Source organism: Rousettus aegyptiacus, unplaced genomic scaffold, assembly GCF_014176215.1.
Source record: "Rousettus aegyptiacus isolate mRouAeg1 unplaced genomic scaffold, mRouAeg1.p scaffold_m13_p_3, whole genome shotgun sequence".
In the NCBI taxonomy this organism is placed as follows: Eukaryota; Metazoa; Chordata; class Mammalia; order Chiroptera; family Pteropodidae; genus Rousettus; species Rousettus aegyptiacus.
The window spans coordinates 84,276,756-84,293,972 of record NW_023416306.1 but is presented as its reverse complement, the minus strand read 5'-3'; the positions used below and the strand labels follow the sequence as shown (position 1 = coordinate 84,293,972).

Here is a 17,217-nt window from a genome sequence, read left to right as displayed (position 1 = left end):
GAATATACTGAGTGGCTTCTGTTTTCCTACTACAGTGCAGCTCTGTCAATCCCTGGATTTATTCAACCTTTCTCTGTAAAATGGCCTCGATGAAATCCAGATGAGTAACAGCTCTCTTTCATTGCAACTAGGACCCTTGCTAGGCGAGGGGATACTATGAAAGCTCTTTTTTGCCTTCAATGACAGAAATGCCTTTGGTTAGGAAGCACACAGAAGTATGAGGGCCTATCTGGGCCTTTCTTTTCAGCCAGAATCATCAGACCCTTTAAAGGTAGAAAGGGCAGAGAAAGACTCAAAGATGCCAAGAAACAACCATTCCAATCAACGAATGTAGCCGGATAGTGGAACCCGGTTATTAGGGATGATTAGCCTCCGTCAGGTGGGCATCACTGGTTTTCCCCCTAAAACGCAAGCTCTACTGGGAGTTTGTTTTGTTCACCAGTGCGCCCCCAGCAGTGCTGGCAGGTGCTCGGTGAATATTTGTTGAGTGGATTAATGGCAACAGAATCAAGAACTGACACACTCCTTGACTAGGCATCCAAGATGCCTACAAGATTAAACAGATTTACAAGTATCTTATCTATTTGCATGGTTACGTCCCTGGCTCTAAGACACTGTACTGCTTCCTAATCTAGGAGAAAGAACAATTTTTAAAAAGTCAAAGCTTTGGCCTCTTCGTAACTTGCATCTCCTTACACCTTCATGCTCTCATCTTCATAATTGGAAAAATTTATTGGAAATTCAGTAATCACAGGGCCAAGTTTTACAAGTGGCATTTCTAGGTTTTATTTAGACACTTAAGGAAATTTAAAGAAACAATGCACTAAATCCTTACCATTTTGATGTAATTTAACACAAAAATGTAAACTCTAAAAAGAAATCGGAAGGATAATCTCAGAATTTAAAAACGGAATAATATTAGTGTTAGGGAAAATTTTATTTTTTTCTTCCATTTTACCTTAGACCTGGTTTGGCATTTGGGAAACTCTGATCTCATTCAATGCTCTTATCCAGTATCTAAGTGCTGTACCTTTTGTTAGGTGCTGGGGAACCTAAGAACCAGAGAGAAAGTCACATTTCTTGCCTTGCAAAGCTTAAATCGAACAGATTTTTGGTTTTTTTTTTTTTGTTTTTTGTTTAAATACCACAAATACCAGGAGCTGCTGAGAACACGTCTAACCCGGTTCAAGGTAGAAGAAGAAATTTCCGAGAACTGTTTCACACTGAGACCTGAGTCAGTAGGAGCTAACCAGGAAGTAGACCTGGGGAAGAGAACGTATTTCCAGATAGGACGACTAACATTCAAAGAGGGCAAATGACTCTCCCAAAGTCATGCAGCAGAGCAGCAGAACAAAAACGAACTGGGTTTGAGTTCTTGGGCCCTCTACTAGCAGATGTTGCTACTTCCTCGGTCCCTTTTCAGTAAGGATCTTAAATGTAGACTTATTGCCTTCCCTGCCCAGCTTGCGGCTAGTGTCCATTATAGGAAATGAACAGCTTAAATCTCTCCTTCACTTGCATTCATTTGACTTCCAATAACTCTCATCTCTGCACTTTGTCAATTTTAAGTCCTTTCCTTTAAAACAAAAATCAGTTTAACTAACAGAATTCTTTTTTCTTGAGATCAGGTTGGAGCAAGTTGGGGCAGAAGCCAGGACGGTCAGAAAACAAACCACACGTATTGCTGCTTCTGGAAGCGTTTGTTCTTTAATGAGCCATTGGAGTGATTTGTTCATCAAAGCTGCTGCTGTGTAGGCATACAGTGCATATTTTGAGTGACACAAACTGGACTTTATACAGATGATGTTCTTGTCCCCCCCCCCCCCCAAAAAAAAAAGAAATTACAAAGTGCCTGTTGATTGATTGTATCAGTAATCGGTTCCGTGGGTGAAATCGTTCTTCTTATAGAATTATTCTGTTTAACAGTAAAATATTATGTATCACAGGATATGTCCTTTTACAAGTCTTTTAAAAATTTACACTCAGCATACTTATAAATTACTTTAAATCCATTAAAATAATATAACTAATGTGTAGCACACACCTTTCCCCTAGTGAATACAATTCCTTGGTTCAAAAGGTGCAACTTTTATATGACCTAAGAGGGCTGATGAATCAGTATTAAGTATGGATGAATAGCAAGGTGACAGGCCCCTTAGTGAGGCTTTTTGGAAAACAGTTTCAACCAAGAGACCAACAAGACCTAACAGATCCATGTCCACAATTATCATTTTGCTGTTACCCTTTAAAAGCAAATCAAATGTAGGAGTGGTTCCAGAGGAAAGTGGTAAAGATTATTTTAGGGGCAAAGAAGGACAGAGGACTCCCACAAATACGGAAGAATTTCACCATCACAGCTAGCATGGCATTGGAGACAGCGCTGGGGAATTGTCACAAAATTATGGGTCAACACAGAATGACGTATGCATGTCCAGCTCCCCACTAACAGAAAAAAAGAGAGGAGGGTGAGGCAAACCATCTGAACTGTATTTCTTTTTAAAATTAAAACTCTTAGCTTTGAACATATCCTGAGGATACTTTTTTCTCTCTGGTTCACCAAAGTGCTCGTGAAATGTCCGCATTTATCATAGCTAAAAAAAACCCATGGCCCACAGGCACTGCAGTAGGCCTGTGGCATCTTGCTGGATCTCTTATTTTCAGCAAGTTTCTGGGACTCTCTGTCTTTGACATGAAAACAACCCTATTGTGATAGAATAGAGATGTATCCACTAACCTCCCAGGAGGGTAAGAGCTGAAATCGGTTTCTGAAGCACAAGGAGAGGCCTCTGGTCCCATTCCCTGACCTCTGGTCCCTCTGCCTCTTTAAGACTCAGGGAAGCTGTATCTACCTTTGTGTTCTCAGAAGCCCAGAGTGGCAAAATAATTAAAACGGCAGGAAGTACAAAGTGTATTACAAACTAAGCATGTCACCTCCCTGAACCCTTCCTGTATTAACTATTAATTTGCTTCACTTTGTTGATACCCAGTATGATCCCAAAATTATACTTCTCTGTTTCTATTACATTTTCCATGATAAGAAATATGTTGGTTTTACAGGGAGAATTAAAAATCCAGGCTTTGTTTGGGGCTGGGAATGTGTGACAAAAACAGAATGCTCTGCATTTCGGGGCATGGGCTCCAAGTGTGGGGCTGCCTCGTGGCCACCATACAGGGATTTTTTGGGGGGGGGGGGAGCATTTGAGATCAAAGAAAACAAGCAAAGGAGAAGCAATAGGAAACACAGATGTGACACGTATCGAGGTTAACTATCTTAATCATAAGTGACTATAATGCACACATCACTTTGTGGTGACATAACTTTAACCAGGAAAGAACCCGTTAAGATCAAATGGAAGGAGATATAGCACTTGGTTCTGACAGTTTTTAAGAGTTATGGCTTCATCTCCTTACCAAGCCAACAATGCCTGTTGTCCTATAAGACAGGCTTTCTTTCCTTCATAGGGAGGGTCCCACACTTGCTTTCCATTCTTACAATTACGTGATCTCTTCTCCCCACCACCCTCTTTTCTGGCATCCTGTTAAATGACTAGAAATCCACAAATCTAGCAACGGAAAAACAAGTATTTTTTTATTTAATTTTATCCAAATTCAGGTTTCAGGTCCCTGAGAAAAATTATAAAGTCTCTTAACATCCATTGCTCAGTTCCTATAAAGTGACTGATATACGTAGTTTTTTTAACTGCCAAAAACTTATTTTGCAAACAACAACAACAACAACAACATCCACAAAGTTTTAGAAGGAGAACATTTGCTAAGATGTGTTCTCCAGTCCATTTCTCTGGGCCAAAGGAAATTATTCAACAAGGGTAATCTCTTTTTTTTATTTGTATGGTACATAACCAATGTCTGGAGCAAGTGGAGTGTAGCAGTCATGCCCAGCAGAACACTACTCTCCCACGAATACTGGAACAGACCGCGTGGCCTGGCCTGGGCCCGGGTCAGCACAGCAATCCCACTCTGACACAACCATGCTGAGGGGTTGGGTTTTCCTCTAGAAGATTCTCCAGAATTCAGATTTTTAAAGGCTTTACATTTATTACACCTCAGGACAGCATAAACAAGGTGGCAGATGTTTGCGGGATACAAAACTGAACATTTATTTACTCACTAACCATCATCATTCTGGAGATTTCAAAAGATTCCTTTCTCTAGCTCCCAAACCAGGGACAGGTTAAGATTCCTGCTACCTTTAGCTGCCACTCAGAATGATGTTCCAAGTGTCACCTCTGGGGCTTGACAATAACCACTCAGGCAGTGGCATGAGGTTCAGTGTTGTGTAACAGGAGAGACTCTGCCTTAACAAAAGTCTTAATGTTTCCATAACTTCAAATCAAAGAAGCATGAAAAGGAAGAATAACCAAAATTCAGGTTACAGATGGTAAAGGCTCTTTTTCAGAACAGTGCATGTGGTAGTTAAACAAGATGTATTTAGTAACTTCAAAAATAAACATTTTCACATATTTATCTCAAGAAAGGGTATTGTGTGTCATTTCCTAATATCATAAATAGCAAAAACAGATTTCTAATCCCATGAATGCTAAGAAGCTTAAAATGCTATTATAGCTCAGGTGTATGGAGACACCCAGTGGTGAAAGACGGTCTGACTTGTCCCTCAACCCAGGGATGAATGGCTCTCACCTCCCTGTCCAATGATCTCTAATCTGTAGGAAGAAATTCCATGGGGAGGAGGAAAGCATAAGGTTAAAAAGAAATATGCACACTATACATACATATTTACAGTAAACTTCAGTAACCAGAATATTAACAAAAATAGCTTCAAGTAGTCCTTGATTTTTTTTAAACCTATTTAATACTGATGGTCTGAGGGAAAGAAGATAACAGTTAGATGGGGCATATTAAAACTTTTCTCTTACTGTTTTTGGCAGCTTTTTGTAATACTTATTCATGCAGTACTGTGTGTGAATGTTTGGGAGAAGTGATTAAATGGTCACATTATTTGTGAGTGTGTGGTTGAAATCCACCAGTACATGAATATATGATCTTCAGTTTAATCTATACAAAGAGAAAAGCCTGGATGGATTAGGGTGAAACCCTCATGTTTAGGGATCACCATATCTCTGGGACATTTAAAAAAATCAGAGGAACCTGATCCTAGGACCAAAGAATATGAGAACAGTATGGCTACTGAATCTTCAGCCCATGCAATATACTTAGCAGGAACTAACCAGGAGTTAAACCAGCATTGATTATTATTACATCGACATCATCAAAAAACAAAACATGTGCTCTCTTTTTCACTGTGTACCCAGATGTCTGAGACATGCTCTGATGGCTTAATGAAAACAATTGCTTTTACTTTCCCCAGCATATACATTGGAGTTTTTTCCAAAAATCTTAAAATAGAGGGGCTTAGGCTTTTTGCTTATAAATCCTTGGGGGAAAAAAAGTATATTCTACCCCACCTCCTAACTATCCCAAAATAAACCCAAAGGTTTTTGCTTTCATGGGTAAGAAGGATTTACGTTTTCTTCAAACATCATAAATCAGTGGGTCCCTCAGGCCCACAATGTATCCCCCAGTTCCACGCCCACCTCTGGGAAGGGAAAGAAGATGGGATAGAGGCAACTACAAAGACCTCCACAACCGACCCAAAGCTCCAGGCCCTAGGTGGCTTTGTTTAGTGAAATCTCTAGTCAAATACAGCAGCCAAGGCACAGCTGGCACCACCCCAGGCAGGCTTCAAAAAGGCCCTTCCATCTCTGCAAGAGGCCTCAGAGTCCAGCGTACAAGGTCTGGGTTGTATGCTTGGGCAAGAGGCAGGACCACATTTAGGATGAACTACTTTGTGGACGAGGTGATCAGAAGAAGCCCCAAAGAGGTGGCATGTTTACCACTCTGTAGCCATGAAGGGACACACACCTGCCAGTTCAGACCATAAACTCATTATTTCCAAAGAGAGCTAGCTGTTGGGTGGAGCTGCAGTCTGGGTCCATGGGTTTCCTGCGGCCAGACACGACTGTCCCTTCTGGGGTCTCTTTGGTTTTCTGAGGAGAATTTTTCACATTCTTTAATTTTTGTTTGCCCTTTTCAGGGTTGAAGGTTCCTCTGCTGATGAACTGAGGCCTGTCTTCCATGGATTTGGTCTGGCCCAAAGGCCCTTCCATTCCTAGGGCCTCACCGGCTGAGGCAGCTCGGTAGAATGGAGATTTGGAATAAATCTGAAATCGTTTTCTGGTCCCGTGAGAAGATACAGTGTTAGATGAGGAGACTGAAGAGTCCACCGAATCCAAAGAGTCATGCTGCTTTCTGAACTGCTTTCGCAGCTGGGTAGAAGGTTCATACTTGCTGGCTGCCTTCATGGAGCTAAAGGCTAAGCTTCTCTCTAATGCAGAAAAGAGACCAGAGCTGTAAACAACAGTTCCCTCTAAAGCAAATCATTATGTAATGAACAGGTGTCACTGTTGATACATGAAATTGGGTGGACTACAATTTGGAGGGTTCAGGCTGACCTACTTTGTGCAACCATAATTCAAGAAGAGCTTACCATCCATTTCTACGAATCATTTCAGAATCAACTCCAAGGAAGTCTGGAGTTTGACTATGCCATTTGAAGAGGCCTACAACTGTCACTATCATTTAAAAAACTACCACCCTTAGAAAACAGATAATGGGTAAGACAACATTGTTGTGGTTATTGGCTTTTCACTGGTAAATGCATTAAACATTAAATTACCAAGAAGGTACATTACAATGAAGACTTTCTCTAATGAATGATTTATATGGAAGCTTCACAAAGATCAGTATATTTCAACTCCTTAGGACTTCGTCACCTTTTCACATAAGGTCAAGGCATTCTGGAAAGAGACTCTGTCTTAGCGTGGGAATCCTTAATCGTCTTTTGCAAAACAAATCTGGAGTCTTTAGACTAACATGTTCACTTACCTGATTTCTCAGAGATGGCACCCTCAGACTCAATATTCAAATTTTCTGAGCTATCGGCAGTCCCAATAGAGGCCTCAGACTCAAGGGTTTCATCATCAGAGGCACGGGGTTCCAGTACCAGCATCTCAAATGTTAGCTCTTCCCTGTAGGATACAATCAAGAAATCAATTAGTATATGATAAGTGGAAAGAAGAAAAGAGAAAAGACTTTCCATGAAAGTCAGGAAAGTTAAGTAGCAAGAACAGTCACATTTCTTATTGTTCCCCTGCAGGGTGGCGACAAGGATCTATAAGTCATAGTAATGGTGAAGGCTAAAACTACACGGACCAAAGGAAAAAATGACAGCAAAGACTGGACCTATAATAGGGCTAAAGATGAGGTGGGGAAAGATGCTGCAGCTGTCAGCTCATTTGGTAAAATGAACTCTGGGCTAATGATAAGGAGATGAAGGTTCTAAACTCATTAATAATGCAACAGGAAAGTACTTTCCTCTCTCTGGACCTCAGTTTTCTCATCTACAAAAAAAGTGATTAAGCCAGATAATTTCTAAGATTCTTTCTATCTTTTAAACTATTTCCCCTAAACTTTACTAACTGGCTACCAACTATACTCTCTACCTTGACCATAGAAAGGCCTCTAGATGAAGTAAAACAGTGATTGATCTTTTCTCTCCTTTGAAGTTTAAGCCATCTCCACTCATAGATTCTCTATTCTTTTCATCGATCACAGGCCTACCTCAGTCATGCTCCCTCATTCCCTGAAGTCTTTGGTACCTGGCTCCTAATCTTGCTTTCTCACTATGCCTGACATAGCCTAATCTAATTCAATCAATATCTTTGTTAACAGCTTACTTCAATACCCTAACACCAAAGTTCCTTTATGTCTGCACTTTCTAACAACCTTTGCTCTACTTTTAGAGGCAACTTTCTCCAAAGGGCAGGTCCTAGAGTTTGTTATTACCTAGAAATATACCAGCTTTGAATCCAATACTCCACTTGTCCACAACCTCCTTATCCTTCCAACTCTTACTCCCTTTTTCACCAAGTCTCCTTTTCAGAACCATTTAGGTTTGCTTCCATTCTACCTAGCTTTAATTATTCATCCTTCAATACCTCCAATACTTAGCTTGAGATTCACAGACAACCTTTTCAAGGATAATCTCACCAGAAACTCATTATGGCAATACATTTGTCATAAGCCATGTGCATCCACACCTCTGAGACTGTGCTCATATTTTTTCTCTCTCTCTGGACTTTCTCCTTCCTACAAATTCTTATTCATCCTTCAGCACCTCCAACACCACATTTATCTAAGCTGAGTAGGTCCTCCATTTAGATCATTCTAATAGCAAACACAGCCCAGTCAACGTACTGCACTTTTGCCTTATCACATTCTGCACAGTTGGCCCCAGATGCTTTTTCAGCTTGCCTAAATCAAGAATCAGTCCTGACAGGTGAAAGTACTTTAACAGACTCAGATCCCCACATGAATCAAGCTCTCAAACCTGCAATCCTATAACTGAGGAATAAAAATCCCTTTGAAACTTAAGGGTCATCACTGTCACTCAGAACCGGTACACAGTACCATCAGGGAAAACCATGGGATATTCATATTATCCCAAGATCTAGTGTTATTCACCCTTGATCCAGTGATGATGGAGGTCACAGAGCTGCTTATCTGTCCCTCTCCTAAACTACAACAAACTCCCTACCCAGTACTCCAGCCCCCACTAGAGTTGCCACCCTAACCTGACCATCTAGTTGCTGGCCATGCGGTTGTCCTGATCTTTGGATGAAAACCATCTTTCACAGAATTCTGAGGAATGCCCATTCTTGGAAGGGACTTTGTCTAAGCCTGGGAGTCCATATTCCTCCAATAAGACAAATCTGTTCACCAAGGCTGGTCTGACCTGTTAGGAATCCTGGCTAAGACTGACACAGTGTCCCAGTCAGCTTGTCTAGAATCATCATTGTAGCAGCTTCAGATCTCCCTGCTCATAGAGCTTCCTTCCTTGCGGTGACAACTTTCACACTATTACCTAAGTACAGGCAACATGTCTTTGTCATCTCCACATCCCTTGTGTCACCTGACACAGTGCTTGACATTCAGGAGATATTTAATAAATAAGGAAAAATAAAGAAAAGATAGAAAGAAGAAAATGAAGACAAATAACAATTGGTCACTCCCTTTCCTCCTGGAAACTCACTTCTCTTTCTGTAGGTTCTCAATCTGTTCAGTCAGTACTCTCTCCTCCTGCTGCATAGCTGCTTGCTGCTGGTCTGTGATGTCAGTCTCCATGGCTGCCTCATTAGTCAACGTCTCTTCTGGGACATCAGACATGGAGGGCAACTGAACTACAACAGGAGAAGATGGACTTGCATAGTTTCCTCGACGAATACGCCCCTTTCCCTGCAAAGAAAAATACATGTTAGAAAGTAAATCGAGTGACATTAGCTTTACATGGCCCACTTGGGATAGCAAGTGTGCTTCCATCCCACCAGATGAAATAAATGGAAACATTCTACGAGGCCTACGATATTTAGTGAGATACCATCCATTGAACACATTTAGGTTAAGTTTTTCTTGCAAGAGCAGTGGCAAATGGATATTTCAGTGGGCAGGTGTATGAGAGCACATGGTGTACTGAGACGAGATTCTTCTTTTAATCTAAGCTGCATCCACTTGAAAGTAAATATCTACACGTGGCTATTTAAATTTAAATTAACTAGAATTTAACAAGTAAAAATTAATTCTGCATTCATACTCGCCACATTTCAAGTTCTCGAGAGCCACAAGTAGCCAGTGGATACCACACAGGACAGTGCAGATAGAGAACACTTCCATCCCCACAGAAAGTTCTGATGGAGAACACCGCTCTTTACCTTTAACTTTGGAATGTACAACCTCTCTAGGAAGACCATAGAAACAAGTCCTAAAACTCAGTTTCAATATTTTTAAAAAGTCATTTATATATCAAAGGGTGCTAGTGAGAGATATTCTCTGGGAACAACTCAAGAAACTTCTTTCCTGAGATCAGAGGGGAGAAAAATCTTATTGCTTTTAAATTGGTTACCTTGTATGTAACTTTAGCTTCTGATAATGGCAGTCTAGGTATTTCAGATTAAACCAGAATCATGGGACCAAATATAAAAAGACCCCAATATATTCTTAAAGGCACTGTAGCGCTAACAAGGTAGGCCAAGGAGAGGCTAGCCCAGCATTAGGGGTAATCTAAATTTAAAAGAGTCTGAGCAGAGGTTCTGACAGACTACAGAGGCATCAGCAAATGAAGGCCCATGGGCCAAATCTGGCCTCATGCCCTAATTTTGTAAACAAAGTTTTATTGGAATACATTCATGGTCATTAATTCACGCATTTTCTATGGCTCTTCTGCAGAATAATGGCAGCATTGATTGTTGCAACCAAGACTATGATCTATAAAGACTGAAATATTTACCAGAAAAGACTAAAATATTTACTTTCTGGTCATGTATAGAAAGAGATTGCCAACCCCTGGGATAGAGAATAAAAGGTGGAGTCCAGACCCACATTAAGGGCTGCTACTTGGTAAAACCTTCATGTCTGATGCTCGAATCCCCAAGGTTTGTATTCTAGTCATAGGGCAAATGGGAATTATAATAGTCTTTGCAGATATTGCAGCCTAGCTTCGAGTCATTTGAAAGGTACAGAAAACTGTAATCCCTAAAATTGGATTAAAGTAATCCCAGATTGTTAGTGCCCTAGCACCTGGCAGAAAAAAATGAAATCACTCTTTGGAAGAAAGTAACATCAGCTCAGGCCTCAAAATATTTTTATAAAGAATTTTCAAATACTATGTCTGGGACACAATCAAAGGTAACCATGCAAAAAAGGAGATAAGACAATGAAAACAAAAATCAGTAAAAACAACAGAAAACACAAAACCCTCAATGACCCCAAACATTATGGCCATAAGACAGACTTAAAACAACCATGCTAAAGGAGACAGACATAGTTGAATTAGTAAACTGGAAGTCAGATAAGAAGAAAATACAAAAAAATCAAGCTGGGAAAACAAAACAAAACAATTTTCTGAAAAAAAAAAAATCCAAAAAGAAGGTAAAAGAAAGGACACAAGAAAAAGATTTACCATATGTAAAAATAATACCAGGAGTGGAGCCAGATCCTATAGAAGAAATATTGAAGAGATAATGGCAGAGTATTTTTTAAACCCAGTTAAATGTATCAACCTACTGACTGAAGAAAGCCTTCAACTTCTAAGAAAGATAAATAAAAAGAAGTCCACATCTAGACACAACTGCTAAAAATCAAAACAAAGAGAAAATCTTAAAAGCAGTTAAGAAAAAATAAAAGAACCTGCAACAAAGAACACAGATACAAGGCTTACTTTTCAATAGAAACAATGGAAAGCGGTAAACAATAGATGGTATTTTTAATGTTATGAAAGAAAAAAGTAACCGGTATACGTAGCAAAAATGAATTCAAGAATGAAGTCGTAATAAAAACGTTTTCAGACAGACTAAGAGAACTTGCACCAGCAGACCTGCACTAAATTAATACTAAAAGGCAGATATATGTGGCCCAAGAAGAAGTCAAGGAAAGAGAAATGAAATGAAAACAGTAAATATGTAAGTCTAAAAGAACACTGACTGCATAAAACATAAGAATAATATGTTCGATTAAAAAGATACAGATCATTCAAAATACAACAATAGCAACTATATCATAAAAAAGCTAAAGCATTTAAAGTCCTTGCATTATCTGAGAAAAAGATAAAAGTACCAATTAACAGACTTAGGGAATAAATTTTGGTTGTAATCTTTAGGTTAACTACTAAAAGAAGAGTAAAGAGTATAAAAATTTCTAAATTAACAAAAAATAAATAATAGAAGATAGTCAAAAGAAAAAAGACAAAAAAGAAAGAAAAAGAGTATGTATCAGGTTTTTAAAAAAGCACATAAATAAACACGAGATTTAAATCCAAATACACTAGTGGTTACATTAAATGTAAATAGATTAAATATGAAGATGGTCAGACTATTTTAAAAAGCAAAATCCAGCTATACCAAGTTTACAAGGGACACATTTGAAACATAAGAATTCAGAAAGGCTAAGAGTAAAAGGATGGGAATAAAAAATATACAATGTCTAATCAAAAGAAAACTGGTATGGCTATATTAATTCTTGACAAAGTAAATGTTGAGGTAAGAAGTGTTACAAAGAGAAAACTAAAAATCTCCATATATTTGGAAATTAAGAAATAGACTAACACACACAGCCAAAGAAGAAACCACAATACAAATAAAATATTTTGAACTAAACAATATCAAAGTTTGTGGGATATAGTTTAACTCTGCCTACCTTAAAAGTTATAGCCTTGTATGCATATAGTAGAAAAGGTTAAAAATTAAAGAGGTAAGCATTTCTTTTTCTTTCAGAAAACTAAATCAAGAACAACAAAATAAACTTAAGGAAAAAAAAAATAAAGATAAGAATAAATAAACATTAAAATAAAGCGGACCAAAGGCAAAATGTAGCTCTTTGAAAAGACTAATAAAAAAGTTAAAACCCTGGCAAGACTGATGAAAATAAAAGGAAAGAATTCACAAATAACCAAAGACAGGAATGAAAAAAGGGAACATCACTATAAATCTTATAGATAGATATAAAAAGGGTAAGAGGCTACTACTATGAACAACTTTGTATCAATAAATCTGAAATTTTATACAAAGTGGATAAATTTCTACAAAAATCCATGTAATTGATACTGCCAAAGAAAAAATTAAAAAGTGAATAATCCTATACATTGAATCCATAAATGCAAACTTTCTAGAGAGAAAATCTAGTTCTACATAATTTTACTAACAACAAGAAATGACACAGATTTTTTCACAGAATTAAAAAAAAAAAAAAAAAGACTATTCCCCAACTTATTTTTAGAGGCCAGCTTATCCTTGATATCAAAACATCACAAAGATATGAAAAGGAAGAACTATTTCAGAACAATTTTTACCCATAACATGGGTGCAAAAATCCTACACACTACAAACTGAATCAAACAATATGTAAAAAGGATATTACTTCATGACTCAGGTGGATTTATTCCAGTAGCATAATGATGATTTGACATTAGAAAATCGTTTGGTGCAACATCATATTAATAGAAGTTTCATGAACACCTTAGTATACGCAGTAAAGGCATTTAAAAAAATTCAACATTAAATCACAATAACAACTCTTAGAAAACCAAAGTAGAGGGGAACATACTTAATCTCATAAACCATCTACAAAAATTCTAGAGCAAACACATTTAGTGGTAAAGGTTGAAAGCTTTCCCTTTGAGACTGGAAAGTGCCAAGAATGATCCCTATCGCCACTTCCTCTTGACCCTGTGCTGGAGGTTCTAGCTAATGTAAAGAAAATAAATAAAAGGCATAAGGACTATAAAAGAACAAGTGAAACTATTGTTACTTATGAAAACTCTTGACTATAGAGGTAGGAAATCCAAAGGAATCCACAGAAATAAGTGAGTTCAGCAAGGCTGTTGGATACAAGGTGAAAAACACCAAAATCAACTGTATTTTTATTTAACAAGCAATAAAAAGAATATAAAAAAATTTAAATAACACATAACTAAATATTAAAATCCTGGTAATAATTCAAACTAAAGATGTGTAAGAACTGTACACATAAAACCATAAAACACTTTTGAGTTAAATTAATGATCTACATGAATGGAAAGATAAATCCCGTCCACGGATGTAAACAACTAATATTTCCAAAATGTCGATGCTCCCTAAAGTGATCTATAAATTCAATGTAATCTCAATGAAATCCCAAGAGAATTTTTGTAAAGCAGATTCTACAATTTATATGGCACGAAAAGAGCCAGGAATAGTCAAAACACTATTGAAGAAGATAGGAAGACTGGTCCTAGCAGATATTTTTAGAAGCTATAGTAGTAATTACAATAGTAGTGTTGGTACAAAGCAGGTCAAAATAGAGAGCCTAGAAACTGATCCACACATTCACAGACTCCTGATTTAAAACAAAACAGGATGTCGGGCAGTATGGAAAGAATCTGTTTTTAATAAATGATACTGGAAAAACTGGTAGCCATATGCAAATATAAAGACTCCCTACATTATACCACATACAAAAATTGTCTCCAGGTGGACTGTATACCTAAATATGAAAGGCAATAAAGCTTTTAGAAGAAATAAAGATTATCTTCATAACATTAAGTAGTAAGAAGTGTCTTAAACATAACCCAAAAAGTATTAGCCTAAAGAAAAAGACTGATAAATCAGACTACACTAAAATTAAGAACTTCTGGTTCATCCATCACCACTTTTAAGAGGGGGAGAAGTATGCAAGTGAAGTAACCAATAAAGGGCTTGCATCCAGAATTCATTAAGAACGCCTACATATCAGAAAAAGACAACTCAATTGGAAAAATGAACAAGATCCTTCACAAAAAATGGTATCTCAACGGCCAATACAATTATGAAAAGCTACTTAAAGCACATTAGAGTCATAGCACAGAAATGCAAATTAAAATCACCATCAAGCACTCATTAGAATTACTAAAATTAAGGAATCTGGCAATATAAGTGCTGGGAAGGATGTGGAGCAACTGGCAACTCTCATACACTACTAGCGTAGCACAACCATTTTGGAAAAAAGTATGGCACTACGTACTAGAGTTGATGATATATATAGATATCTATCTATCTATCTATCTATCTATCTATCTATCTATCTATCTATATATCCTGTGACCCAAAAATACATGCATGTATCCATCAAAAATACATGTATCAGAATGTTCATAGTAGCATTATTTATAACTCCTCAAAACACAAGCCAAATGTCCACCAACATGAGAAAGGTTAAATTGTGGTATAGGCATACACAGGAATACTACACAGTAACAAAAATGAGCTACAACTAAACACATTATGGATAAATCTTATACACATAAGATTAAGTGAAATAAGTCAGATATAAAAATAATACATGTTATATGATTCCATTTATATAGGTCTCAAAAACAGACATAAGAAAACTAGAGTGTTCAGGGATACATATTCTAGTAGGAAAACAACAAAGAAAATAGATTGATTAAGATAAAATTCAAGTTATTACTAACCTCTGAGGGAGAGAAAAGGATTGTGACTGGAAAGAGAGAAAGCAGTGCTTTTAGAAGAGCTGGCAATGATCTATTTCTTGACTGTGAGTGGTCTGTGGATATCCACTTTGTCATTCATTAAGATATAAGTGTATGTTTCTGTCCTTTTCCAAATGTGTTGTATTTTACAACAAAAATATATTTTAAGAGCTTTTCAAAGTTAGCGATTTATGCAAATATACTAATATCTTTTGAATATCATAGGACAATACTGGCAGATTTCTGAGTTGATTTTGGGAAGAAAGAAGGCTAGATCAGAAATTTCTAGCTCAGGTAGTGAGATTAAAGTGAAGGTCAAGTTCTCAGGGCATTCAGGCTAACTCTTCCAAACTCATGTGTTCTAAAATGCAATGGGATGAAAATCAAGAGGATTACAAGATGGCTATTCCACTTTTAAGTTCTGAGGTCAAGAAGTAAAAAGATTAAGCAAAAGGCCCTCGAAACACAAGATCAGTCTGCAAATTTGACAAAGGATAACTCAGAAGAAGGCACTGTGGAATGGTGGCAGCAAATATGGTTTGAAGATAGTATCAACACAGTGTTAAAGACCATTCTGGCCAGTCAGAATAAAATTATAAATTCCAGGACATCTTCTCATTCCATTTGATTTTTACTATTTTAATGAAGCCGAATGAATAAAATTTAATGTGCTATTTCTAGCCTTGAGGAACTGAAAAATCTCAGCTTATTCCCAGTATTTTTTTTTTGTTGAGTCCATTTCGCAGTATTCAATAAAAAAAATTGCCTTTGTTCAGCCTTCATACCATCATCTACTTAGTCACCTGAGTACTGTACCATGCGTTAGTGAGGAATTACTTAACAGAGCTAAAGAAAATCAAGCTCTACGGGTCGATCTCTTTTAAGACATCATTAAACAAAGATGAAGGAAAACTTGAAACCCTTATAGCCTGAGTTGTCTTACAAAGTCAAAGAAAATAATTTTTAAAGTTGATTACATAGAACTTTTAGAAACATGAGAAAATGCTGTGTTAAAAACTGGACATAAACTTATATACCATAGGTATTTTTTTTAATCTGCAAATATATCCAGCTATTAACAGTAGTTTCTTGAATGGAGTAATATCCTTTATTCTCTATACTTTTCTGTACTTTACAACTTCCTCATAACAGGTATGAATTAGTTTTTTTCCCCCCCCAAAATGAGACTTTTCCCCCCCAGAATTACTGTATATTCTCTTTCAGTGATTGGTAAATAATTGCTTTTCTGCTATGAGTCCAAAATGTCAACGCGATGAAAAAAGCTAATATTTTCTTGGCATTATGATAAAAACAGATTTCACCTCCTGGACTCCCTGTAAAGAGACAGTAGTTAATACTTTGAGAAGTAGTCTGCAGTATCCTGCATTCATTTTTCACTAGGTAGCTAATCTTTCTCCTATTTATTTATAGGGTCTCTCCTTCTTGATTAGGGAAAATAAAACTTTGTGATATGAGTTGTAAATATTTTCCTATGGTGTGTCACTTCCCTTTTGCCTTGCTTATGGTTATTTTTGTCATGTGGTAATACTTGATACCTACGCTGATGAACCTATCAAATGATTTTATGTAACAGAAAAACCTTCCCTACTCCAAAAGTATAGTATATTTTTCTATCACATTTGAGATTTCATTGGTTTTGATCCATCATACACTTTATGAACAATTTGTACCCGATTCTTAATGCCAGTACTGAAAAATCTATAAAGCCATATTATAATCCTTCTTTGAATACTTAACCAGTAACTTTCCAGTTTCAACTTTAGAGACAAATTATTCCTAAAATCAGGATATCAACTACAATTATCTTCACATATTGGTATTAGGTCTAAAGTCCCATTAATCAATGATTTAATATCATATACAATATGAAAATTTCCAATCCCTTACCAAAATATTTACGAAGTTACTCGGAAAAGCTGGATTACCACTATCAAAGACGGCACAGATAACACACAATTCTGACAGAGAGCAGAGATCATGGAGCTGTTTAAGACATTATTATGCCTACAGAGATTTAACTCTTTTGCTAGGGGCTGGGTATGGGGAAAATGGGTGATAGTGGTCAAAAAGTACAAATTTCCAGTTATAAGAGAGAGGAATAA

The 17,217-nt window shown here is 37.2% G+C and overlaps 1 protein-coding gene across 10 annotated transcripts in view; it reads right to left on the bottom strand.

Annotated features, from left to right (window-relative positions):
- Nucleotides 1-1,685: 1,685 nt before the first annotated feature.
- The window catches only part of MYO9A (myosin IXA), a 224,161-nt gene continuing 208,629 nt past the window's right edge, over nt 1,686-17,217 (bottom strand). For all 10 annotated transcript variants that reach the window (XM_036217683.1, XM_036217679.1, XM_036217682.1 and 7 more), the window contains 3 exons: nt 9,131-9,333; nt 6,925-7,067; nt 1,686-6,364 (listed from right to left, as the gene is read on the bottom strand). In XM_036217683.1, the coding sequence (XP_036073576.1) occupies nt 5,910-6,364; nt 6,925-7,067; nt 9,131-9,333 (801 nt within the window). In that variant the 3' untranslated portion in view covers nt 1,686-5,909. The remainder of the gene's footprint in view (nt 6,365-6,924; nt 7,068-9,130; nt 9,334-17,217) is intronic.